Source organism: Zeus faber, assembly GCF_960531495.2.
Source record: "Zeus faber genome assembly, chromosome: 3".
In the NCBI taxonomy this organism is placed as follows: domain Eukaryota; kingdom Metazoa; phylum Chordata; class Actinopteri; order Zeiformes; family Zeidae; genus Zeus; species Zeus faber.
In genome coordinates, this window is record NC_137190.1 from 27,386,969 (window position 1) to 27,413,173 (window position 26,205).

The window sequence follows — 26,205 nt, forward strand, 5'->3', positions numbered from 1 at the left end:
GACCAACCTTGGACTTACAGTATATGCCACCGGATGATGATGTCACAAAGCGCCAACGTTCTTCTACAACATCTACAACAGTTTTTCCACTAATTCCTGTTCCAAATGTACGTCCATATTGATCAAACTTGATCAACATGTCTGAAACGTCCCGGTTCTAACGAGACCTCAACCATGTCTGTGCATATTGCGGTTGTTGCGTTTCAGACACTTTTAGCCTGAAAAAACGCCAAGGAGATATATATAATTGTAGTATAGTATAGTATATATCTGTATATATACTGTATATATAGTTATTATGAATAACTAATTATTATTAGTTATCAGTAACTACCTTTAATTAGTCTTGAATTACTCCAAGCAGTTCCCAAACAATAATTCTCAATCAGAAACTTCTCTCATTGGATGATGTTTGTTATTTGTTTAAGTTGTTCCTTGTGCTTTTATTGTCAAATATATTTAACCTTCCAAACAAACAACCATTGAGCTCGACAGTCACAAGTTATATATTTTATTTATAGACAATAACAAACCGGAATACAACACATCACATCAACAATTCATAAAGACAAAAACAAATGAAGCAATAAGAGATATTGTTTTTATACAAAAGAGCGATTCGGAACACAAAAGCACAAATCACAACTAAATAGTCGCAGATTGAAGTCAACGATTTCAACAGAGAGAAGAGAGAGAGAGAGGCAACAAAAAGGATAAGCACAACAAGTGTACAAAATTATAAATCTTATTTCTTTTGCAATATAGTCCCTAGGGGGTATAATCATGGATAATACGACTCAAAGGGACTTTCACCATCGCTGGACATTTGGTTGAGCTCCACAAAGAGCCACGGCGCCTCAGAAGGGTAGATACTACTTTTCCTGAAACAAAGCACTTTAAAACGGGACACTGGTTTGAAGGTAAATACAAACCCCCGGATTTAACCTTGCGGTGCCTGTGTGTTGTTAAACACTGGCAATAACAATGTGGCCACAGATTTACAATATTGTCCGCAGATTGACGTAACGGGTCCACATGGGAGCACACAGCTAAGGCTTCACTCCAAACATCCAGAAGTGTTTGGAGGCAATGTTCTCAAAGTGCGACCTCTTCATCAGCACAAATGGTAAGAAGCACAACATCGCAGAGTCATCACCAACACATTGTCGTTATGTACATGCACACACAGAAGATCACAAAACAATTGCCGTCATGTTCTGAGGGACTACGAGTTATGTACATAGCAAAACCCCCCTTTCCTATTTAAAAGATTCCTTGGTTGAAAATCTTCTCGGGTAGAATACGAGCTTAGTGCCGCTATACCTGCCTGCAGTATATTCTGTATTTCAATGCAAAAAAAACGGGGAGCACACGCGATTCTACAAAAATAATCTGTAGCAAAATAGACCTCCAAAGTCTAAAAAAAGTGCCCACCCCACAAAAAAGTGTTTTTTTTTCTGTGAACATTTCTGTACATAATTGAGCGGGTCTCGACCGGTCCTGAGTACGTAACGAGACAAAATCGAATAATGACATTTAAAAAGCGAACATCCAAAAATATGGGCCGAAGCACTAAACAATGCTTGATATGCCGGAGCCATCTGTTCACTTCAGAGACTTAGAAAATGGTGCGCGTGTGCGCTTAGCAGATGTGTTCCAATGGTGTGTGTGTTTAGAGCAAAAGTGGGCGGAAAAAGGATTCATTATTACTCAACTACTCAATAGCAGAAACAGAAGCTGTCCTATATTTACTGCAGGACATCGATGTGACCTAATATAACGTGCTTCGTCCTGCTGGTGGGGACGCCAATCTGACCGCGGCCCTGGAGCTACACCTTGAAGCGTCGGGGCTGCTGAGCCCGAGACGCCTGAGAGGCGCTTCAAATCCGCCGGCCGCTGCCAGGAGGGAGACCTGGCTCCCTTCCAGCGAGACGGATTAGGCGAAGCCAAAACAACAAAAAAAATAATAATGACCGGGCTCATTCGATGAAGATTAACGATGAAGACCTGCGACTATCCGAGGGAGCGTCGATGACTGATGGGATTAACAGCACTGGACAGCGCTCTCTCTCCGCTGGACGTTAAAACGGGCGTTAAAAAGGCTTCTGGAGACTGGGGGCCGAGTGAAAATATTACGAGTAAGTAAAAATCCCACCACAAAGCACAAATAAACCTCTTTGACAGATGGAGGAGACTTATTAAGCCTCCCATTTGTGGCTTTTCCAGAAGAGATTTCTGCAAAGAGCAGAAAGAGGAGCACAGTCGGTAGAGGTAAAAATGGCGAAAAAACGGCAGGAATAACTCCATAGTCATAAATCTAAATCTCTAATCTGCAGGGAGCGGGTTGAAAACTAATTCATATCATTAGGTAAGAAAGTTCACTGATGGAACACGATGCATGCATTTAGAGCAGGGAGCGAGCATCGTGGTGCGAGACTGATTTCCCTCAACATTTTTCAAAAGCATTGTCAATCTTTCCCATAGGGTCACATTTGTACATATCTTTGTTTCCCATCAAATACCCAACTGAGGAAACAAAAGCCATCTCGGATCAATCGCTATACTGTACATTGCCGTCCGTAAAAAGTTATAATCTACCTTTGCTTTTTAAATCTGTACAAAACAATGGAACATCCACTTTGGGTAAATAACGGAAAAGAAGAATATCAAAGAATCTCTCGATTGAGAAACAAACGGGGGAAACGAACACACTTGGGACTTGCATGTGACAGTCTGTTTTGGCACTGAAATGTCGACAGGATCCAAGGTAGGAAAAGCAACTTGCCGTCAAAATGGATATGGACACCACGCGCTTCTATTTTAATGCACTTGTCCCCTTCAGCCACAACAACAACAACAACAACAACAACAACAACAACAACAACATGTATATAAAAAAAAAAGTGCTATCGACAGTGAGCTGCAGATCGATGAGGTGTCCGAGTTAAGGGGCTCATCTCCGGAGACCCTCAGAGCTGTTGGTGCGTGTGTGTGTGTGGGTGTGTGTGTGTGTGTGTGTGTGTGTGTCTGTTTGTGTGGTTCAGTCTGTGCATTGAGAGGAGACGGGGGCGTTCTATGACACGCTGGAGCAGCGGATACTGGGGGAGCCCATCTGCGTCAGCACCTTGTCCAACCACTGCAGGGGCCCGTTGAGGTGCAGCTCGATCCAGCAGGGGGTGCTGGTCACGGTCTGTCGCCTGGGGGGGGGGGGGGATGGGGAAGAAGAAGGAGGAGGCGCACAGGGCCGGTCAGGGAGGCGCACAGGGCCGGTCAGGGAGGCGCACAGGGCCGGTCAACACCCACAGCGACGTGGGCGGTGTGCGCGGGGACGGAAGGTTTGAATTGTGTTTTTCAGATTCGGTTCTTGACGTTCTTGACATTTTTTTTATAGGATTTAATAGGCTCCTGTTTTCAGAGTTGGTCAGTAATGTGCAGGTGAGCGGTATGGAGAACTTCAGCTGAGAATGAAACAAACGACTTTTTTGCCCGAGTGACTCCACTTGAATTTTTTTTATGGATCTCAGTGAAACACAGGGAAAAAAAATAAAATACATTTCAGCCTTGACGAGGGAATTCGCGGCCGACGCAAACACATTTCCTTTACAAAGACGCTTCCACAGACAGGTATCATCGCTGGTTCCACATAAAGAGAAAAAACAGCTTCTTGTTAGAGGTCTACGAAATGTACAGGGACAAAAAGCGAGTGGAATAAACAACCTTGTTGTAAAGAAGTTGCCCCTGAGCAACAAGTGTTTACATCCAGTTCACCTACAACTCCACAAAAGGACTTGAATTAAACGATTTTAAAAGGATTTGGAGAAAATGCGGTGCGTTTATTTTTTTCAATGTGAATCTTAAGGAAAAGGGGACACAGAAAAGTTGTGTTTTGAAAATGGAGGCTAATTTTCTTCTGATTAACTCACAGAGAACGATGTCCTCGGTCATGACGCTGTAAAATTTGAGAGTGGAGAAGAAGTGAAGGAAGAGCATATGAATAGAGAGAGTTTCAAGAAATATAAATTGAAATATATATATGTGTCTATATATAATTATGATATATAATAAGTATTAACAATATAATATTAATAATTATTAAGTTAAATTATACATATATATATTATATATGTATATAATAATATTATATATATAATTATATGAGGTGTCAAATATACAGTGTATATGTCATATATGTGAATAATTAATTTGCACTCATTAACTACCTAATAAATAATAATTTCATTGTATGATAAATTATACAATATCATAACATTATTACAGCATATATTTCAACGTGATCAGCCTTTTGAGATGATGAGATTATTTAACATTGGACTAAAATCCGCCCGATGAATGCAAGTTTAATATTCCGATTTCAAATCGGTGGAACCAAACATTTCGGACAAACACCTCACACTGTGAGAGTTTTAAGATAACCTCATCGAAAGGAAAATCATTCAAAGAAAAGTGAAGAGGAAAATAAAGGGAAAGAAGTGTCTCCACCTGCCACCGTTTAGTCTCGGCAGGACCCGAGCACAGGCTGCGGATGCATCCTTCTCAATCTCTCTCACACACAGACACACACACACACACACACACACACCCACACAGAGACACACACACAGACACACACAGACACACACAGACACACACAGACACACAGACACACACACACACACACACACACACACACACACACACACACACACACACACACACACACACACACACAGCAAAGGTTTCTCCCAAGTGGAAACTTCTGAAGCTGAGCAAACTTTCAGTGACTGCTGGTTCCCACAAGAGGGGCCCCCTCGGGCCCTTCAACCCCCCGCCCCCCTTCCCCCTTCCCGTCTTACTATCAGTTGAGTCATACCGTGTGGAAACAGGGTAGGAGGGAGGGGGGGAGGCCATGCCTTCTTTGGACACAGCACACGTGTGTTTGTTTAACAGCGCTGTGTACTGATGAGGCCCTGGCGGCTTTACACACCGCCCGGCTCACGCACGCGCTCTGCCGAGTGGAAAGCCTGACTGTGGGAAGTGATTCATCGCCCCTGTTGGCTTTCCATTGTCGTACACGTCCATACACAAGACGGTGAAAATAGTGGAAACGTTTTGAGGTAGAGTTGTTGAAGAATATACTGTCTATACAGTATATGTATATATAGTATCAGCCACGAATTACTCAATATTTGACAATATTTCTGAAGTGATGCAGACATTATATCCAAGTAGGCAGATGCATTGTTTAAAATAACTGGAACAAGTGTAGGAAGTTCAGAAAGTTGCATTACTTATATATATGCAAAATGTAACTATAATGGAAACCGTTTATAATGATCACGGTTACAGTGATCAACTGTTTATATGGATCAAAAAGCTTGGGACAGAATCACTCCTATACAAATGCTGTTTAAATAATTCACTTAAAGTAATCCGGCAGTCTGCCTACAGTGTTCGTTTTGGGTCTTTTCATACATGACCATACATGTAAGAAAAAAATTCAACTACGGTAATTCCATGATACTTTGCCTCGCGGTCACCCATCTGCAGTGGTGGTGCTACGTCGGGGCTTGTCGGTGCTCTAGCCCCGTCAGGATTGTGCATGGCACCGGCGCAGCCCCCCCCAAGGATGTCTTTACTATTTCACATTTTCATTCAACGCTTTAAATCTTGTCCAACAATTATTTTAAGTTTGAAATAAATGTAATACTGATAATTCCTAAAACAGGTAGGTGTAGAGCAGTTGCAAATATGTGACCCACCACAGCAAAACTCGCCATCTTGCGCATTTCTAAAATGGCCAGGAGCAGCCAAATAAGTTGAAAAAAACTTTCTTGGAGGAAAATTAGATTTTTCCAGATGCGTGTTTCTTTGTGTTTTTTTAATCTCTCAACGTACTTTCAAAACCGAGTTTGATTTATAAATAGTAGAAAAATGTTAAACTGTGGAGTTAAATATTCCCGTTAGATTACATGGGGAAACACAGTTCACTTACCCAGACGCTGAACAGTGCTGAACAACGCCAATCGATCGTTTCCTTTAAAGCGAGCGTCCAGGTGAAGATCATTCCTCCATAATCCATGTGATGTGAAGTCACAATGTGAAACCGTTTTTGATAGAATTTAACATTTAAATCGTACAGTTGTGAAACTGCGAGGAAGAAAAACCCTTCGCGTCACGCACCTACGTCACTTCCGCGCAGCACGGGGGTGTTTCAGTCTCACTTGTCTGTGAAAACTTTCTTCTCCGTATCGTTATGGAGTACGTGAAGCGGAAGCTCTGAATCATATTTGGGACCTTAATCTGACCAGTGCGATAGATCCAAGTCAGTGTTAGCAGCGCGTACTGGACTTCATTTTCCACGATGATAGTCAGTTCTCCCACAGCGACGCGGAGAACGACAGCGCTGCTGAATCTGATGTTACTCCGGACTTGGAGAACATTTTAAACAGCGGATTTCAAACTTAATGTGACGATGAAACTGAACATTTTCAAGAACCACCGGTTGAGACCCACGATAAACCTCAACGGAAGGAGTTGATGATGTGATCCGTTGAGGTTGGTGACAGATTTTCAGATTTCAGATTTTCTGAGACTCATAATATTGATAGACTCGACATTTTGTTGTGTTGTCCGTACTTTTAAACTCCAACATAATTCTACTTTTATAACACATGTATATTCTTACTGTTGAATAAAAGCTTTTTTTCAAAGCAAAAATAGTTGTGTTGTTGACGCTGTTCAACACTGTTCGTGATTGGCCCGTTCACCAGGATGTTAAGTAGCCATGAGGCTTTGTCTGTCTGCCAACACCATTTGCATTCTGGGAGCTGGCTGAATGAACCTGGTGTGGGTAAAACTTTGGAGGTGATTGTCACAGAATCACGGTTTTCCACACCCTTGTCATTAACAAGTCATAGCTTTAAAAATATTTGCTTGATTTGCACAAGTGGCACCTTGTTTGGAAGCTTTGATTCTCCACTTTCACATGATGCAAAAAAGAAAAATCTCGAACACCGCCAAACGACCCTAAAGTACACGGTGGTTCACAAATGTGTAATGGAGAGGGAGGGATCTCTGCTCCACTGCGCATCCCCATTTCCTGTTTCTCCAAGTAAAAAAAACTAATAAAAACAGTGTTTTTATTTTAGATGTATTTATTTTCCTCCGTTTCCTAATTAAACGCGACATAAAAGGCCCTGTGCGTCCCATGTCAGGCTCCACAGAGCCATTAATACCATTAGATGGTAATCTGAATGAGGAATAAAAAAAAATTTTTTAAGTTATAATAATCATCCGCTTATCGTGATCAATTTGACCCATACAGACGTAATCACCATGAAAGGTTTCCACTGTATATTGCAATATTGTGATAACCACAATCCCAGATGATGTATAGTTTTATATCAGAGTATTGATATTACAATAGATTGCCCAGCCCTCACTCCAAATACGCAAGTCAACTCCCAACCTCTCAGTCTAGCTCTGACCATCGCTTTGCCATTCTGTTCAAAATACTTATCAATTATCTTTTATTGATGCTTTTCTTGTCAAACCTTTTATACACCAATATTTCAAGCGAAACTGCTTTTATTTGCAGTTCTAACAGTTATGGGATGTGACTGCAGGGCTCACCTGTACTCGGCTCCCCAGCCTTTGACGAAGCTCATGCGGATGGTGCACATCCTGGTGAGCTGGTAGACGGCCTCAAAGCCCTGGTTGACCGACTGCGCCAGTAGGGCGGCAAACTCCTGGTTGTTGAAGATCTTCAGGTTGCAGCCTGGGAGTGAAGGGACCGTGTCGGTGTTATTTTGATTTGATGTGTTGTTCGCCTGCACCTTTTATGCGTTATCGTTATTTTTATTGTATCTATTATTCTCTGCCTCAAATCTTTCGTCTCCCTCTGTCTTGTCGTTCACACTCCCTTCCCTCCCTCAACCGGCTCTGTTAAGGCAACCCTGCATACACACACACACACACACACACACACACACACACACATACATACACACACCTGGGGGGATCTTGCAGACGGTGGCGGGGTGCCAGCCGTAGCGCTGGTTGCAGTTCGGGCTCTGGACAAAGATGGCACTGTCACTGAGGCATTCTGCGAACACCTCCCCGCCGATGTAGTACAGCCGCACACCTCGGCCTGTGGGGATCCACAGATAAGGTCAGAGAGAGGAATGGCAGAAATGGCCTAAAAGTGAACATTTGATCTTAAAGTCGTTGTTTTTTTGGGGTTTTTTTTTTACATAAATAAGCGATATCAGCATTCACTGAGATTTTTCATTTGAAAGCATCTAAATTACAGTGAGTCTCTCACGTAGGTCAGTTATGGGAAGAGTTGCCAGGTCACACATTTCCAGCCTAAAGACGGCTCAAAGTCCACCCTTAGTTTCGATGTGGAATAAAGAGTTAAATTTGATACTTTTTAAAACCTTTATGAGACAAAATATAACAAAATTTAAGAAAGATTTTTGTCAACCAATGATCTCTCTTATTCATTAAAATATTGCAGATAAGTACTATATATGTTAAAGGCACTACAAATTTGAATTACTTTTAATATTTTGGTTCTACCTACATACAATAGACAATATGAAAGTTTTAGTTGAGATTTTTTTTAATTCAGTTTCCTTTTGCTACATTTTTTGGTTCAGTGTTGAATGTGTGCATTTTGGAAACATACTAATAGTGAAATGTCTAAAAGTGAATGAGTCACCTTTACTTTATAGAATGTACAGTCGAAAAAACTTGTAAGTGACAGATTTGCTGCAGTAAAAGCTTTATAAGCAACATGAACATTGTTGCCAGTGATCAACAAAACAATACAAAATCCAACTTTAAACATCAAAATGCAGCCATATAACCCTGCCTATTTTTACACTTGTCGCCAAGACATTCTTCTCCTCATTTCAAATGGAATAGCAACGCAAATGTACAATACATTTAGCAGACGCTTTTATCCAAAGCGATTTACAATTATTCAAACACCGACGGACGCAGCCATCAGGAGCAATTAGGGGTTAAGTGTCTTGCTCAAGGACACTACAGCATGCAGAGCCTGGGATTGAAGCAGGAACCTTTAGATTACTAGACCACCGCTCTACCTCTACCTCCTGAGCTACCATCCCCTTAAATGTAATATGGGGATAATATCAAGGGGGTCAAATATTGTTCATTTTTGTAGCCAGGCAGAGCCATGGATACAAATAACTGTCAATAGAAAAATATTCATTTCCTTTTGTTTAGAGATATGTTTCCCATGTATCAGGCCTACGTTAAGGCATGCACAGTACATGAGTTGGTTTACCACAGCTGCGAAGGAAGCCGTTCAGGATTAAAGAGGCAACAAATTAGATTCCCCAGAACTTCAAGGTGACCCATCAAGATATCCAGTGGTGAGACCCTTTGTGAGGTGCTCAATTGTCAGCTACAGTAAATGCAAATAATATATTATTATTTTGAAGGCCCCAGTATTGTCTTGAAATTCAAGTGCATGGATTATGGGCACACAAAAAAAATATTAAAAAAAACAAGATTCTTCACACACATTCTGTATGTAGGGGGGACAGGTGCATAGAAGAAGTAAATAAAAAAAAAGGGACTCCCAGAAATGTTGCTTCATTCAATAAACATCTTTCAAAGTAATTGCAAGTTTAGACAGTGCGTCTTGGGAGTCTCTTCTCTTTTAATTGTTGCAGAAGAGGCTGTACACTATATTTAAGGTTTTGAACATGAGGTTTTCACTTCTGGCATGCTGTGTGCAAGCATTTGTAAATAAGACAAGAATGATGCATCATTTCGGTATTGGGTAAGCTTGTATGTTAAGAAAATTTAAGCATATTAGAAACGTGTTCATTGACTGCATATTTTGTGACAACAACATGAATTGTGTGAATGCTATGGTCCACAACAGACCTATGTTGCGCTAATTGTGTTTAGAGTTTGAAAATGTGACTACAGATTGGACAAAAGTAAGTTAGCGATTGTAAAAAACTGTAAATAAAATCGGACAAAATGCAAAGAGACGTTAACTCGGAGGCGTACCGATGTGCCGGCGTGTCAGCTCCACGGCGGCGTTGCGGTTGACGTTGGACAGCAGGCCGAGGCAGAAGCGCTCCGAGTTGGACGGGTCCGTGAAGCCGTCCACGGTCAGCGAGGGCTGAGAGGCGTGGAAGGTCTCGCCCACCCGCTGGTTTAACTCGTAGTAGGAGATGGAGCACCAGAAAGCTGGCTCGCAGTACGTTACTGGCTGGAGGTCTGAGGAACACACACCCATAATAATACGGATTAGATCAATCAATGCACAATGATATGGATTGATTTGTAATGATGTGATTTGTTTTGATTGTCGATTCAGAAGGAAAATTACATGTATCCATCGGTACAACGCCTAACTTTAACACAGCTACACGCCTGCACGGTGCACCGCTGTATGGAGGAGAAACCCAAAAACCTGAGATCCAATTCTCTGACTTAGGTTTAAGTTCTTTAATTTTTCATACAAGTAAGAAATTAAGGACACCAGTTAATCTCATGACAACACCGGTGTTACCGGTAACACCAGACATTTTACAACCGCTGCAAATTACGCCTGGAGAGGGAGACAGGTCCCGATCTAGACCCGATCTGATATGTGACTCCACAGACTGTCTGCCCTTTTTATCAGGCGCGTTTATTATAATTTTTTTATGCGAGAATGGTTATCAAGGTAGCGGAGGTAGCGGCTGGGCAGGATATGCATATTCATGACAAACGTGTCCTCGGCACACCCTCGATGTGCGCACAGCAGAGTGCAGATCACGGGTGTTCCAATGCGCACCTTTGCGGGCCCTCTGCCCCTTTCCCTGCTCCGGTTTAAGAACACGGAAAACTGCACTTACACCGTTTCAATGCTCTTATTTTTCCATTTTATCGCCTGTCATCAATGTCAATCTCAACCGATGGAGTTGATCGCCGATAGACGATTTAATTGTAAATTTGCCCAAGCCAACTAGCGAGGTGTACAGAAAACATAGGCATGCTTAATGAGCTAGAAATATTGAATCCCCCCATTGGATTGAAGAGTAGAGCCCAACAGGTGGATGCAAGGAGGGTGGAGGGAGTGCAGCAACAAAGCAAGCAAAGCAGACAGCAAAGCAGGAAGCAAAGCACGTAGGGCAAGAGGGATTTGCTGCTCAAATAGACCGGCCCATAAAGGCGCGGAAGCGTGTGGCATCGTCAAATTGTTTGACAGAACCAGCTCCGCAAGCTCAGCTATTGTATTACATTTACAGAGAAGTAATAGAATTTCACGAGAGAACTTACGTAGAACTTGAAGTTAAAATTGCGCTTTTCTCATATACCTCATATAGTGCATATGTCTGAGACAGGACAGAACTGTGATACTATTGTTTTTAGCGATTGTATGCCACTTTGTTGAATCATATGATAAGATTATAAGTTTTCATCTTCAAATCAAATTGCCTTTTTAAAGATGGAAATCTCTGATAGTCCATCCTGTGGCTTACATCCTTGTACATGGCTTACATGCTTTTATTGTCTCTGACAGTAAAGACTTTTAGCTTTGAGCCGAGACCAATGGATATGGAGCTGCTATAGTCTAAAAAATATTTTCAGATATGTACTTAGATTTGCTAACATGTCAAATTCAATTACAAAACATGTAAATGGATTTGTGAAGGTCTGAAGATACCCTGGATAATAATATATGAAGAAGCTTGACAATGTAGAACTTGCTGATGATCAAATGGACAGTACGCTCAATATGCCTGGATGTACTGAACTGGACTCGTGTAAAAAAAACAAAAAAAACACATGAACAAAATGGACTCAGACAGATTAAAGATGAAGAAAGAAGGGACATAAAGGGAGATAGGAAGGAAGAGTAGTAGCCAGGAGGGAGGGAGCAAACTCTCTGCAAACATTTACATCACCAAATGTCCAAATGAAGCCTCCACCAGAACCAAAATGTGGAAACTCAACCCTCACTGGTGGGACGGGGAGCCAAAAACGGTCAAATTACAGCTTGATCCATAATTGCTTTCAGTAAATTCAATCCCAGTTCTGGTAATCCCCCCACCCCACCCCGCCCCGTCCCTCAAACCCACCACGACTGCTGCAACAATATTTAGACCTTGGCTTTGAAGTCCAGTACAGTGCTGGACAGCGCAGCGCTGTGAGACGGGCGCGTGTTTGTTATTGCAGCGTTACTTTGGAGGACAGGCCTCCTGGTGCTCTTCCTCTCCTGACAGAATAAGTGGAGGATATTATTATTATCAACGTTAGAAGTGATCCAACTGGTGAAAAAGCGACTTGCACGGCGCAGGGAAAGACAAAGGCCTCTTTCATCATCTGCATCCTCCGCTGCGAAAAAAAAAAATGGAGCGCACTCGGAAAAAGGGGTTCCCAAGGGGGAGTAATTGTGTTTTTTGATAAAGGGGGGAAGACACACAGACGGAGATCTAGAGGGTAGGAGCATGAGGATGCCAATATGTGTGTGTGTGTGTGTGCGTGTGTGTGTGTGTGTGCGTGCGTGCGTGCGTGCCAACTGGTATTTGTGTTGGTTTCTCTATTATATTGAGTGAAAATGTTGCATTTGCCAAAACAGGATGTGCAAAAAAGCCTTACCCAGGTTGCTGTGTGTGGGTGAGACAGGGTTGGGAGACAGGTTGGGAGAGCCTGTGTCCATGCTGTGGTTCATGTGGTGATCACTGGTCTCCCCATCCTCACTCAGGTAGCCTGGTGGTGGGGTTTCTGAAATGCACAAACATGCGCGCACGCACACACGCACACACACACACACACACACACACACACACACAACCACACACACACACACACACACACAACCACACACACACACACACACACACACACACACACACACACACACACACACACACACACAAGTGAGATGATCATTATTAGTTGACCGAGAAAATACAAGTACATACAAGTACTACAAAGTACATCAAGTATAGACAAAAATGATCAAAACTCAGTCGAGCCTTTTTTTCACTTCCGCAATATCTCACTCTCAGAACCTGTGTTTAATTTAGAACCCTGATTTTTGTTGGTCTACTGTTCAAACAAAGATGCAAAGCTCAGGCAGTATAAAGCCCAATAACGTGAGCTTTTTCCCCGATGAATATGCAGGACATTGCTTTGGCAGCGACAGATCTGGTTTCATCAAACTAAAAGTCCTGCCCGGCATGTGGAGACGAGGGTCTGGCTAATAACTTACTGAACACAACCCAGAGGTACAACTGGTGATTGGAATCAGCTGGCTTGGTGCACGGGTGGAGCAACAACGTGGAAGCACTTTTACTTTCTCAACCTGGAATTGTCCACCCCTGGCTCTCATTCGCTCCCCAGGCTCACTCGACCATAATGGGTGCTTGACTTTTTATGGCCGCTCGCTGCCGCCGCAGCCCAGGGAAAATCACTCCAAATGTTGATGCTCGTCATGGCGCGGGAAACACTAAATGAGCAGGTTTTGCTGCTTATTTTCCACGCTAGTGTGTGGGTAGCTGCAGGACTGGTCTCCGTGGGTGTGCACGCTAACCACCGTGGTTGCCACGCTGTGTTCGGGGCCTTATTTACTTCAAGGATAGCGTCACTTTTTTTCAACCCAGGCCTTGTTGGTTCCTTCATCATTGATAACTGTTCATAGCACAACCTCAATGAACACTTTACTATTGAGAAAATTAGCACTCTGCTGCAACTTCTTCCTGTGATTAAATGGGGCAAAAAATGGTACCTGGTATGTAGTTGCTCTGGGGTTCGATGCCAGCTGGGAAGTTAGTGTTTTCTGGGATTGAATGGCTGTAGTCATCCAGAGGTGGGAACTCACTGGGGATCTCTGTGTGTCTGGGCACCAGCACTGGAGGGAGGACTGAAGTGTTTGGACACAGAAGACGGGGAGATCAGCATGTTAGCAAAACAGTCTACGGAGTGCGTGAGTTCTATGCCAACACCAGCTTTAAAGCAGTGATCTTTTGAACCCAACCCCTGCGAGCCAAATCCTTTTTTTTAAAGAAGTGCAGCCCTACCAGGCGTCTCCACCCTCTGGTAGTGGTAGGGGTTGACGCACACCTCATCCTTCTTGGTGTGGAAGGCGTACTCGCACAGCTCCACCGCCCGCAGCTCGTGGTGAGACTGCAAGTCGGGCCAGCGCCACAGGCGGCAGTAGATGACATGGGGCAGGCCCTTCCTGTGGGACACCTGCAGGCGGCCATCTAGAGACCTGTGGACAGCACGGGGCAGGGAGAAGGATGGGTGGGGGTGTTTACAATGGTGGTCTGTTACTGAGCAAGACTTTAACCGTTAGTTTTGGGTAGGCAGAACGTAATGACATATCATCGGCTTTCCTCCATCGAACGTTATTGAAGTTACTTTTCTTAAATGTGTTTGATATATGTCTTGGTGGATTGTTCTGGGTTTACTCTACATAGATGAAAGATCCGGGTTCAGAAAGTGAAAATTCCACCCAGGGATGTTAAGTGGACCATGTGCATTAGCGAATCACCAGGACCCAGAGGTCCATCTAATGAGTGACCGGTGTAAAAACATGGCAAGACTTTTAATTTCCTGGAACCTGGAAATGTTCCACCTGCTAGTGAAGGTACATAGTTAATTTCTAAACTATGAAAGAAAATGCAGATTGACTAGGGCCAGTATAAACATGGTTATCAAAGAAGCTGAGGGTGGTTTTATGTTTTTCTTTTTGTTTACTTTTCTGTTACCCTTGATATCAAATAAAATTGATTACAGCTCCAATAATATACAGGGAGTTTTAAAAGACACAATATAAAACAAACAGGCCTTGGGAACAATTAGATTGGTCTAAAAGGAAAATGTGCTCACAGGTCAATTAACACATGAAATATTGCTATTAATACAAAGTATGCTATGCTATTGGCAAGTCATTACAGACCATTTGTATATGGAGTGTAGCGCGGTGATGTAAGCCACCAAGCACAGAACGAGCGGTAGTGAGACCATGGAAGTTGGCATGGAGCTGGAGCCTACGAGCACTGAACCCAATGAACCACAAACAGGGGAGAGAAAATCAATCATCTTACATAAGGGCCGACGCACATACTGTATACACAACCGAACACCCACACTCAAAACCCGAACAAAGGTCAATGGATTATGCTTAAACCCTTTCGAAGGACAAATGTCAGTGCAAGGATAAACACAAAGGCTTGGACTAGCCAATCAGGGAGAGCGAAGCACAACTCGTCCATCTGGGTCAGCCATTGTCTGTCCACCAGGGAAAGCATCGACTTTTAATTTTTCATGGAAGAGGCTTTTTACGGTCTTGGTGTTTTAAAGTGAGTGTGCTCTTCAAAGGCTGCCTTGAGCGTCCAAACAGCTGAGAGAACACTCATTCAGTAAAGGACAGAGGATCAATCAGAAGTGGGGGAGAAAACTTTATCTGGCAAACTTTGTAATTCTTATTTGAACATTTAATGTCCCTGTGAATTTGTTGCTTTATACTTTGATGAGTTTTAGTACAATTTTATTAATTCACTTTTGTAAGCACCATAAGACATATCATTCAGAATCAGACATCCACAGTTATTCCGTTAAGTGCAAGATAAAGGAGATAACTATATGAAGTACATCATAAAAATGATACTTTTATTGCACGGCCGCCAACAGCATCAAATTATGTTATGCCTGTCTAAAGACTTTTCAGACCATAAAATCAAAGGGGAGTCTCCCATGCTACTGTCCATTCCTTACTTTGCTAAGTATAGTAAGAAGGGGGACAGTGAACGGCAGGTTACAGCAGAATAGTCGCATAATGCTTTCAGGTTAGGCTAGAAAGTGAGGAGAAATGAACGTAAGACTTTGATGACCCCAATGGAACATTTTGATGCTGACTAAACCGCACTGAGTCATGTATGCCTAATCAGAAACACGTCCAGATCTATCCGGTTGCCAGTTCTGTGATAGCAACAACACCAAAGTGTCCAAAAAAGAAATATATATATATATATGGAATTGACCATCAATTACCACCCTATCATAAACCACCAAACAAAACAGCGATCGAAAGAACACACCAGCAAAGGAACTTGAAAACACACCCAGATGAGCACGAGGAACTTTAAATGCAAACGCCTCGCTTTATACAGAAGATTTACGACTGAGGGGTGTTGAGGGGGTGAAACTTTAGCGAGAAGCGGCTCCCCTCCGCTTGGCACCAACAGCCATTCCTACCGTGCCACCAAGCCTCAGCATGCAGTAGCTAACCTGGGGGCTTGGACGTCAGCCTATTTAACTGTTACACGTTGGTTAGAAGATCCTGCGGGGATCACGGACAGCCTTGGATTCTTTAATTTTGTTTCATGATTATTTGGAGCACAAAGCACTTCAGCTATGTGGCGAGGGGGGGGGGGTGCCAGGGGCAAAGAACGCTGACCCCCACAATCACCTGCTGGGCCATGGTCCATGTGTTTTTGTGAGTGCGTGGGAGTCTCTCAGTGTCACGCCTCGGAACTGGTGTTATAGAGAAAGCCGAAACGTGCTGGCTGTTCTGGGAAAAGCCCCTCCAAGAATGCGGGTCTGGCCGTGGCTCCATGAAACCCCTCTAACAGCAAAAACACATGGTCACTATGCAAAAAGATGATACTATAGGTTTTGTTCTGATCTCACTGATGAAGAGATTGACGCCGTCACCCTGTTTTCAGAATTTGGAGATTTTTCTTTCTTTCAAATTCTGGAACTTGGATCTGTGTGAGTCACATTTGGAGACTCAGTTGCTGAACTCCTTACATTGGCGTCTACCTAACAGCTCTTGTTGTATTTTAAAATATTTGGATCCATGAAAAATCTATCAAATATGTTTTTTTTCTGAGCTTTGCTTTTAATTGGAACACAGCACAATTAATTGCCTTGGGCAGTGGAGTGAAAAGCAGATTTTGAAACTGGTTTATTACTCTGTTCACTGTATATGTTTATTTTCCTTATCCTCTAGCCACTGATAACTCACATGGTATGTCATGTAAACTTGGTTAAAATGACTCTTGCTCGCCCACTTGGCTGCCTGGGGCTGTTTTTAGCCCATCTCAGGTCTTTTTCTGACTCAGGGAATCAAGCTGAAGCCCTCAAGTTTCTCTGCCCCGAGAATTGATGTCTAAAATGAATGGGACAAATTAGTATTGATTTTTTAGCCGCAGGGGAAATGTGTGGACTTTATTGTGTTTCATGCCCCTAAGCAGTAGCTTGACCTAATGTAGACACACACCCCAACAGACATCTGTGTGAGTGTTATTGTGAGAATGAAAGGGCCTGCATTTGATGTGTGTGTGTGTGTGTGTGTGTGTGTGTGTGTGTGTGTGTGTGTGTGTGTGTGTGTGTGTGTGTGTGTGTGTGTGTGTGTGTGTATGTGTGTGTGTGTGTGTGTGTGTCTGTGTGTGTGTTTGAGTGTGTGTGTGTGTGTGTGTGTGTGTGTGTGTGTGTGTGTGTGTGTGTGTGTGTGTGTGTGTGTGTGTGTGTGTGTGTGTGTGCGCGTTGCACCGCTGCGCATGGGCAAAGCAAACTCTCTGAAGTTGGCCTCGCACAATCAGACACAAACACACGCTATGGGTGTCCTAGCTGGCGATGGTCCGAGCATTCCTGAAAAAAGAACACACACACAGACACACACCCTCTGTAGAGAGACCATTTCACACAGACGTTCAAAATGAGGTTTACATTTTAAGTGTATACATTTCAAATAGCTCACTAATAAAAATAATTGAGAAAACAACTGAGACACACTGAGAAAACAATTCTGGTTGAAAGTTGGTTACGATCAAATGTAGCAATAACTTGTTTTTGTTTCTCACAGTTTACCCCAAATGATTCAATAGATTGAAATGCTTTATTTGGCCGATTTATAGGCTTGACTAAAACACCAAATGTTTATTAAATTTATCAGGTGAAAACATCTGATTTGGGCCAGGCTGAGCAGCTCTAGGTCAGTGTACACAAACCCCAGAAACTTCAAGTGCAGATCAAAACCGTCTGCCTGGAGTGGGGGTGGGGTGGTGCGGTGTGGAGTGGAGGACGAAGTGGCGGAAAGGAAAAACAAAAAGAGCACGGAGCTGCAGGACAAAAGGGATGACAGACTGTCTCGATAGCTCAGGGCAACTCAGAGTGTCTGTGACTAGGGCCCCCCCACCCACCCTATAAGCAAGCCCCCGCAACCCCCAACCTCAACCCCCTACCATACCCTCCGTCTGTCCCCATGTCCTATCTAGCTCTCTCCCTCTCTCTCTCTCTCCCTCCCAAAGCCCAGTCAGAGCAAGGCGGGGGCTCATTTGGGCCCTTTGTGCCCCTCATAAAAGTCTGCTCTGCTGGACAGTCCATTTATCCAGGGCCAGACGGCATTGCTGGCCTCGCGCCTTGTGGTGGAGAAAACACCATCCTTCAGAGCCATTACCTCAACAGTCGAAACATAAAAGAGGTTCCATTGAGCTATTGGCAAAGCCGCAGGAATGGATTTTTGCAGGGGCAGTTTTGTATCGGGGATTGGGGAAAATCTTGTCCATTTTAATTGACTGAAATCAAAGCGTGATTTTGTAAGAGTGCAATTTATTTTAAATAACAAAACTGAAATGTCATGTACAAAGACGCGTGGATGGAATTACATCACTTTTGAAAAATAATACTTGAACTTGGTATTCAGCTTTCAGTGCAGGGTTTCCTAAAATTTGTCTTTGGCCTTGAGCACGAACTTCAATACAGTGGATCACTAAACACTGTTTGGGGCAACCAAGGGACAATATGGCTTGAAGTGAGGTTCACGTTGAGCCTTTTTCGGCATCCTCCATTTGGTCAATTAAGGCCGATACGGTTTCAAGGTTACCAGTTGTTAGTATTTTTTTATGTTTGTTTGTGTTTCGCAATCGTTGGCTTTGGTGGTAACATAATCTCCCATGAATGCTTGGCATTGCTTAACATATAAAAATAAAGTTTTCTAATCTTATTCCCCTCCGTTGTATAACTGTTTTGGGCAACCAGGGGTCAGGTTTTTGGCAGTAGTTTTTTCAGTTAGGGGACACTGTGGGTCCTTGATGGTCAAGCTTGTTGACTTTCACCTTACTACCATTCATCATAGAGCTGGGCTCGCCAATTGTCACCTAAAACGACATGATGTCACAACGTGACAGACCAACACATGACTGTTCCAAAACAAAATTTAGGAACCCAAAACGTCTTCACAAAGTGTCAGCAGATCATCAGAGCTCAGGGGAGTTTGGCTTAGTGTTCGATATCTTTTTGAGTCGAACACTCAGAATGTTTTCTTACGGAGGGGAGCGGCAGGTCAGTGTGTCTTAGAGAAAAGCCGACAGCAACTCCTCGAGCATCGGCTCTTTAATTAACCATACCTTCAACAACCACAGCAAATTGCAGAAGAGAAATAAGAAGACCAACAAAGACCAGCAGAGGCTGCGGCCAAACGCACCTAAAGGAAGAAAGCCTCCGTGCTGCAATGCGCTTCATTGTTGTTTCTGCCGTTTCCCAACTGCATTCAATCGTCGATAGTTCAGGTGCTTTCACTGCAAAGCAGTCACTCAGCCAGCTAAAGGATGGATTCAAAACTATAGCAAGATGCCAGGATGTAGCCTTGAGGGCTTAGCTTTGCGAAGCTCTCACTTAATGAATACTGGAGGGGGAGAATGCTGACTTGTCTGCTCGTATGAATGGCACTGAAGTGGTTATAGTTTTATTAAGACTGCATAGACTACTTGCACTTACCTTTCTTTAAACTTTGTAAATCCCTTGTAAGCTCATTCGCACAATGGTGCAATCTATAGAAAGAAGCCTAGTAAATACACGCACATATACAGGAATGGGCAAAACACACAGGCACGCACGCACGCTCGCACGCACGCACACACACACACACACACACACACACACACACACACACACACACACACACACACACACACACACACACACACACACACACAGACACACACTCCCTTTCTTTCCCCCTCGTTCTGGAAAAGCAATCAGACGTCTTCCTCTCCTACAAAGAAGGGCGCATGTGTTGGGGGTGGAGATTGAAGGAAAGAACTCTGAATAGTGTGTGGAAGACCGACGGGTGAGACTTTGGCCCGCAGGTGATATCATCGTGCTGGAGTGTGTGCTGTGCTGTGTGTGTGTGTGTGTGTGTGTGTGTGTGTGTGTGTGTGTGTGTGCCTAATGTGAAATAAGAAACCAGAAACCTAGACAGCCAGCAAGGCCAAACAGCCCAAAATGTAGCCGACATTGAAACTTAGTGAGGGACAGGGTGAGGGTTAATAATAAACATTAATATTATATATTTTGTGCATTTTGATGATACTTTGATCATTTTTTTAAATGATGAATTACATAACTTTAACTGAGTCAAATACCCCTTTTGATAGATACATGAAACTTTGAATACTGTGCATACAGCCCGCAATCATTAATGCCAAGATTGTTAATCTCCAGGCAACTAAACTGAACCATGAACCATGTCAGGAATTAAATATTTTTCTGGTTCTCCAGAGGCACGGGTGGCTACCGTGTCCTTGTTCTGGCGAGGCGCTCGCAGTGTGCCGCGTTAATGATGCTACATGAAGTGTGCATGTAGCGCCATGAGCGTGGAGGGGGCATGATGGATATTAACATATTAGCATATTAACATTCATTTTCAAGTTATTTGAATGAAAACCTGGCACACCATTACAATTCTCTGCAGAGTTTAAATTACAGCGGTGCGGGAACTTCAGAAAACAAGGACTTTACTTTAATGCCTTGTACTTCCTCTATGTAGTTCGCATTTAACTTTTCACATGCAGGTCTCCATGACCACAGGTGTTGTCTGTGTCTGTGTTTAATGGCAGATCGCTTTCCATGAATGAAAAACTACAAAGGAAATAAAAAAATCAAGTACTGTACAAGGAAAACGTTATTCAAAAACCACAGGCCTAAGCGTAGCTTAGCTTAGCCGACCATCTGCTATAATCTACATTTCCCTCGGAAATTGTCCGGTTACTAAATCATCCTGTTGCTTGCGCTAGTGACCTCATGGGTCACTCAGACTTTCAAACCCAGAATTGCCCACGCAAAAAATATTCTACTTTGGCTGCTATCATTCTATCCATTCGTTTCCAGAATTAAAAAACAAGACTTGATCCAACTTTGTGATTCTGCTGACATCCCTGGTTCCTACTGGAGGCTGTGATTACTACTGTAAACACTACTAGGGTTGGGTATTGAGCTGGATCTAACTATTCCATTCAATATCGATCCGATATTGATGAGAACGCCACGATGCGATGCTATATCGATATATCGATATTTTATACACAATGAGATTTGCTACCGACTTTTTAGTGTACCCTCTGACGTGTATTACAAAACTGAAACACTCAGAAAATTTACATTTTCACTTGATTTGTGACCATGGTGGTATTTAATTTAAGTGGAAAATGGATGCATAACTTCCAAACAAAGTATCGATGTTGCAATTTTCAAATTGATCCAAAAATTGCATCGTATGGGAGTATTGATTTTTTTTTTACCCAGTCTTACAGACTACAACTGACAAAGGTAATTAGCGTAAGTCACTTTGGATAAAGGTGTCTGCTAAATGACTCAATGTAAAACAAGTCACTTCCACCATCCACTCGGCACTTATCTCTCATCCTCCAGGTCGGGTTGTTTTCCCACACATATCCAGCTGCAGCCCAGCACTGGGACAGCAGACGTCCCAGCCGGCAGAACACAAAGGCAGGCTTGTTGTCTGGTGGATGAGACGTTGTGTGTGTGTGTGTGTGTGTGTGTGTGTGTGTGTGTGTGTGTGTGTGTGTGTGTGTGTGTGTGTGTGTGTGTGCGATCGTGTGTTTTCTCTTGTGCACACACGCTCCCCCGCAGATAGTGAGACGGCCAGGACCGAGTGGAGGCAGCGCTGCTGTCTCACTAGCAGCCTGCCCCCCACCCCCCACCCCCTCCGGAGCAAACTCCACAAACCAAACAGCAGCCCACACCCACCCCGGGGCCTCGGCGGGCAGGCAGGGAGGACATTCCTCTGGGCTGACTAACCACACACCCACACATACAATTACCCTGAAATGGGACATTTGTTTGATGACATAGATTAAAATTTTTATACTAGGGTTTCTATGGGGTACGGTCGCTGACGCCAGATGTCTATATATACACACACTCACACACACACAAACACACACAAACACACACACACACACACATATATATATAATGTATATAAAATGTCATCATACTGCCTTACTATTTCTTTCATGTGAAATTCATACATTATATTTTTTACAATGGGCACAACAACTATTCAAACGATGGCATATATTAAAAAGTCAACAATCATGCCAGCCTCATTGTATCCTGAGTCTATTATTGACATTTTTTCTATTATGTTCGGTTGTAACAGTTGTTAATGAGCAAATTGAAATCGCCCATTCCAGTGGAAAAATTAATTTGAAGAAATTTCAGGCAAAATAACTTCACATTTGTTTTTTGTTTTTAATCGGACCATCCATCTAGTCGACAATGAATAGACACACTCATCAGCAGACCACTCATCCCTAATATACACATAGAGACACTCACATAATATAATATAATATGCCATGCCTATTCTGACATGTGAATTTTTTTTATTTTGTGTTTTGAGTGCACGTGATATATTGCACGACGGACTCTGACTAGAAAGCTAAGTGTCCAGGTTTACATCAACTAAGTGATAATTTTTCATGACCATGTAGTTGGTTGCTGAAAGAGTGTAGAGGGTTTGTGGAGGACTCGTTCCACTCGCTTTCAAAGAATGACTGACACGTGACATTCCTTCATACTTAAACAGCATCTTTGGGTGACAATAAGAGAACACGTCACATCATCAATATCACATCACTCATAGCATCGCTTACATAGGAGCCATAACTAACATAGGAAAGGGTGATACATCTCTACCAACATTAGTTTTCCTTGCTTTTGTACCGTGATAAAATGTAGACATGGCCGTATCGTAAATGAATTATATTGTTCATTTAATAATTAATCAATGCAAATTTAATGCTAGGGGTTTACATTGAGCAAGTTTTCACTGGCTCGATCCTGGCATTAAATCCACTGGCCCCGAGATAATTTGTTGTTTAGATATTATTTTAACATTAATTTATCTTTTTCCTTATGTAAGGGTTTTCATCACTGTGAATGTGTTCAACAATATTTACAAGTATCCCAAACGACGAGAGGCTACCGCCTGAAAAGTATGTAACCTACATTCTTGTTTACCATTTGGCTGACGAGACTGAGCCTCGCCTTGCACTTCGGACGGAGCAGGAGCAGTAACCTCTTTTTGTCTGGGAAGTCAAACAGCGAAGGCAACCCGATACCTCTGACACCAGACAGGGCAATTTACTGTCATTACAGCGCCGGCCTGACAAACTACACACAGACAAACAGACAGACAGCATACATAACCTCCCAGCGACCTCCCGGTATCACAGCTCTGTCTGAGTGACTCACAGCTACACCTTGAAATGTGTGAACGACTGAAGACCGCAGGTAAGGAGCTTAGTGAGCAGAAGTGAAGGCGAGGCAAGTTCGACAGCGCTGTTGACACTTCTGAAAAGGTGCAAGGGAAGTGTTGGGTTAGCAAACCCAAACTGACGCAATGTGCAAGAGGAAGCGTTGTGAAAGTGTTTTGAGGTCTGATGAAGGGTTATGAAAAGCTCTCTCCTCTTGCTACTCCGTTATTCGTAAGGGACTCGCTCCACAAATGAGACAACATGATGGCCAAGGCTCAATCCCGTTCTGGCTGGGATGGCTGAAAAGAAGAAGACACGCTGCTGCCGTATGAATCTGAAAATGAAGACTGCACCAGGGTCCAAATAGAAAGGCAAACAAGTGTAGTCACAACTGAATGCCAGTTGTCTCCAACACCAGCTTTACCTCTACCAATCAATATGTAAAGATTCACACCAATGGAACAGAATAACCATTACATTATGAACCATTACATACTATTATATATTTGTATTACGCAGCCAAAAGATTAGCGATATTTGCTTTGGTCAATATCTTCTATGGATTATATTGAATGTCTTTGTGTCTCATTTAATGATCAGTAAATGGGTGCCACGACTCAGAATGTCACAAACAAACTGACACTAAAAAAAGACAGACAGACACTAACACACACACACACACACACACACACACACACACACACACACACACACACAAACGCGCGCTCACAGCAGGCAGGAAAAACAAAGTGGCGCTGTACTGTGGCTAACCTGATTCTCTGATCTCTCCAATGTGTGCACAGGTAGTGTTTTTGGCAGTCGAAAGTGAAGTAAGACAGGTGTAAAAAAAACAAAAAACCTTTTCCTGACACAGTAGCAACTTTGTGTTTGTCTGTGTGTGTTTTCAGTCTGTCTTTGCTCGAGACACGAGTGGTGCAGCCGCTTGAAAACAAGCCAGGTCTAACTCTGTGGAACTTCTGTGTACGAAGACCTCTAGCAGTCCGAAAGACTTGTTGGACAGCCCCCCACCCAAAAAAACTGTTTACTACCAGGTTTGATCAGAGGTTTGAGTAAAGGTTTAACCGTTCAAATTTAACTGACCTGTGTACTTGGGTTGGGTAACCGTTTACACAATGATTGGCTTAGATTAAATTCCCCTGGAGCTTACTACCAAAAAGTGTTGTAGTGAGTTTGTTATACTTTTAAGGATGTGGTGGAATTACTGAGAGGCCGGTATACTCTCCTAGATATTCCAATGGATATTGGGATGGATGGTGATGTACTTCAAAGTGCCAGAGAAAGAGGTGGGCAATCTCTGTAGACCTTCACTACCGTACGCTCACGCCAGAAGCGCTCTTATTGCTCGATAGCCAGAGAGCTGTCGCTTTTGGGTCACACCAGAAGCCATCGCTGTCGCTTGCGGGCGTTCGTGTTCAACTCATCACTTCATGTGCACATAGCTGCATTCATTTATTATTGATTTTTAAGTGACACGACTATTTTTTATATTTATTTGTATTTGTTTATAAAATATAATATAACATATTATATATACGTATATATGAATATATATATATATATACATAATATAAATTCATAATTAATTAATATTATATAATATATATAAGTTATATATACTATATATATATATAACTTATTGATATATGCCCACAACTCCTGTGTCCCTCGTTCTCTTTCATTCTCTCTCTTACACTCCTCAACTAATGATAAAAAAATACAACAAAACATTACAACCCTCTGTCTCTCTTTGAGGATTTATGTGAATGTGTACAGACAGTAGTCTAAAAATATATATACAGTATATAATATCAAATTATCTATGATATATAATATTTATTATATGTATTATATATGGTTGTATATTTATATTTTATACCTGTCAGATTAACTTCTCAAAAAGTATTCGTATACATTCTGACCACGTGATTTGACATGAGATCATACTGAACATGAAAAATGTTTTTAATCAAACTCTATGGAAATCCAAAACTTCTTCCACGCATCGTTTTTACATTACGTCTATGTAAATGAACAGTCACATCGTAAAGCACGGGGAAACCGGCGACTGCAACAATAAGCTTCTCCTCCATTTTGTGAACAAAAGTTTGGTAGGAACCAAAACGTTTGGTAGGAACTAAAGTCAAGGGTTTGTTCAGCTTTTTTTAGCAGACGTATCAGCGGAAATGCATTATCGGTGATTAGCATTGCGGCTAATTAGCATAAAGTTGAAATCCATTCAACTTTCTTCCATTGCCAAGTCTCTGAGATCGCTTCATGTTGCGTCACTCTTCTTCGCTCCTTGTCACAATCTCCCACTGGAAATGAATGACTTTGACTTCCTGCAGCGCTGCATGTTGCTTCTGGTGTGAGCGTACGGTTAGTGTGGACAGTACTACAGAGGTAAGGTCGTGGAAGGTATTCAATTGGTGGCCAAATTGAAGGAAAAGGGTTCTAAAGGCCAATATTTTCTCCACAAAATATAATCCAACTAACTTTTAATTTAATCATTGAAACATAATCAAACAATTATCATGTTTTGAATGTGTCCCATAAGCTACATAATTCCGTCTCTAGCATCTAAAGCCTGAAATCATTACCTGGCGAATGTGCCATAAATATTGTTTTCTAATTGAAT

General features: G+C 42.5%; 1 protein-coding gene across 1 annotated transcript in view; it reads right to left on the minus strand.

Moving 5' to 3' along the window:
* Positions 1-548: 548 nt before the first annotated feature.
* The window catches only part of smad3a (SMAD family member 3a), a 30,984-nt gene continuing 5,327 nt past the window's right edge, over positions 549-26,205 (minus strand). Inside the window, exons 2-8 of the mRNA XM_079997753.1 lie at positions 14,058-14,251; positions 13,766-13,900; positions 12,634-12,759; positions 10,051-10,263; positions 8,012-8,149; positions 7,633-7,777; positions 549-3,197 (exon numbers count right to left, since the gene is read on the minus strand). Of these exons, the coding sequence (XP_079853879.1) occupies positions 3,074-3,197; positions 7,633-7,777; positions 8,012-8,149; positions 10,051-10,263; positions 12,634-12,759; positions 13,766-13,900; positions 14,058-14,251 (1,075 nt within the window). The 3' untranslated portion in view covers positions 549-3,073. The remainder of the gene's footprint in view (positions 3,198-7,632; positions 7,778-8,011; positions 8,150-10,050; positions 10,264-12,633; positions 12,760-13,765; positions 13,901-14,057; positions 14,252-26,205) is intronic.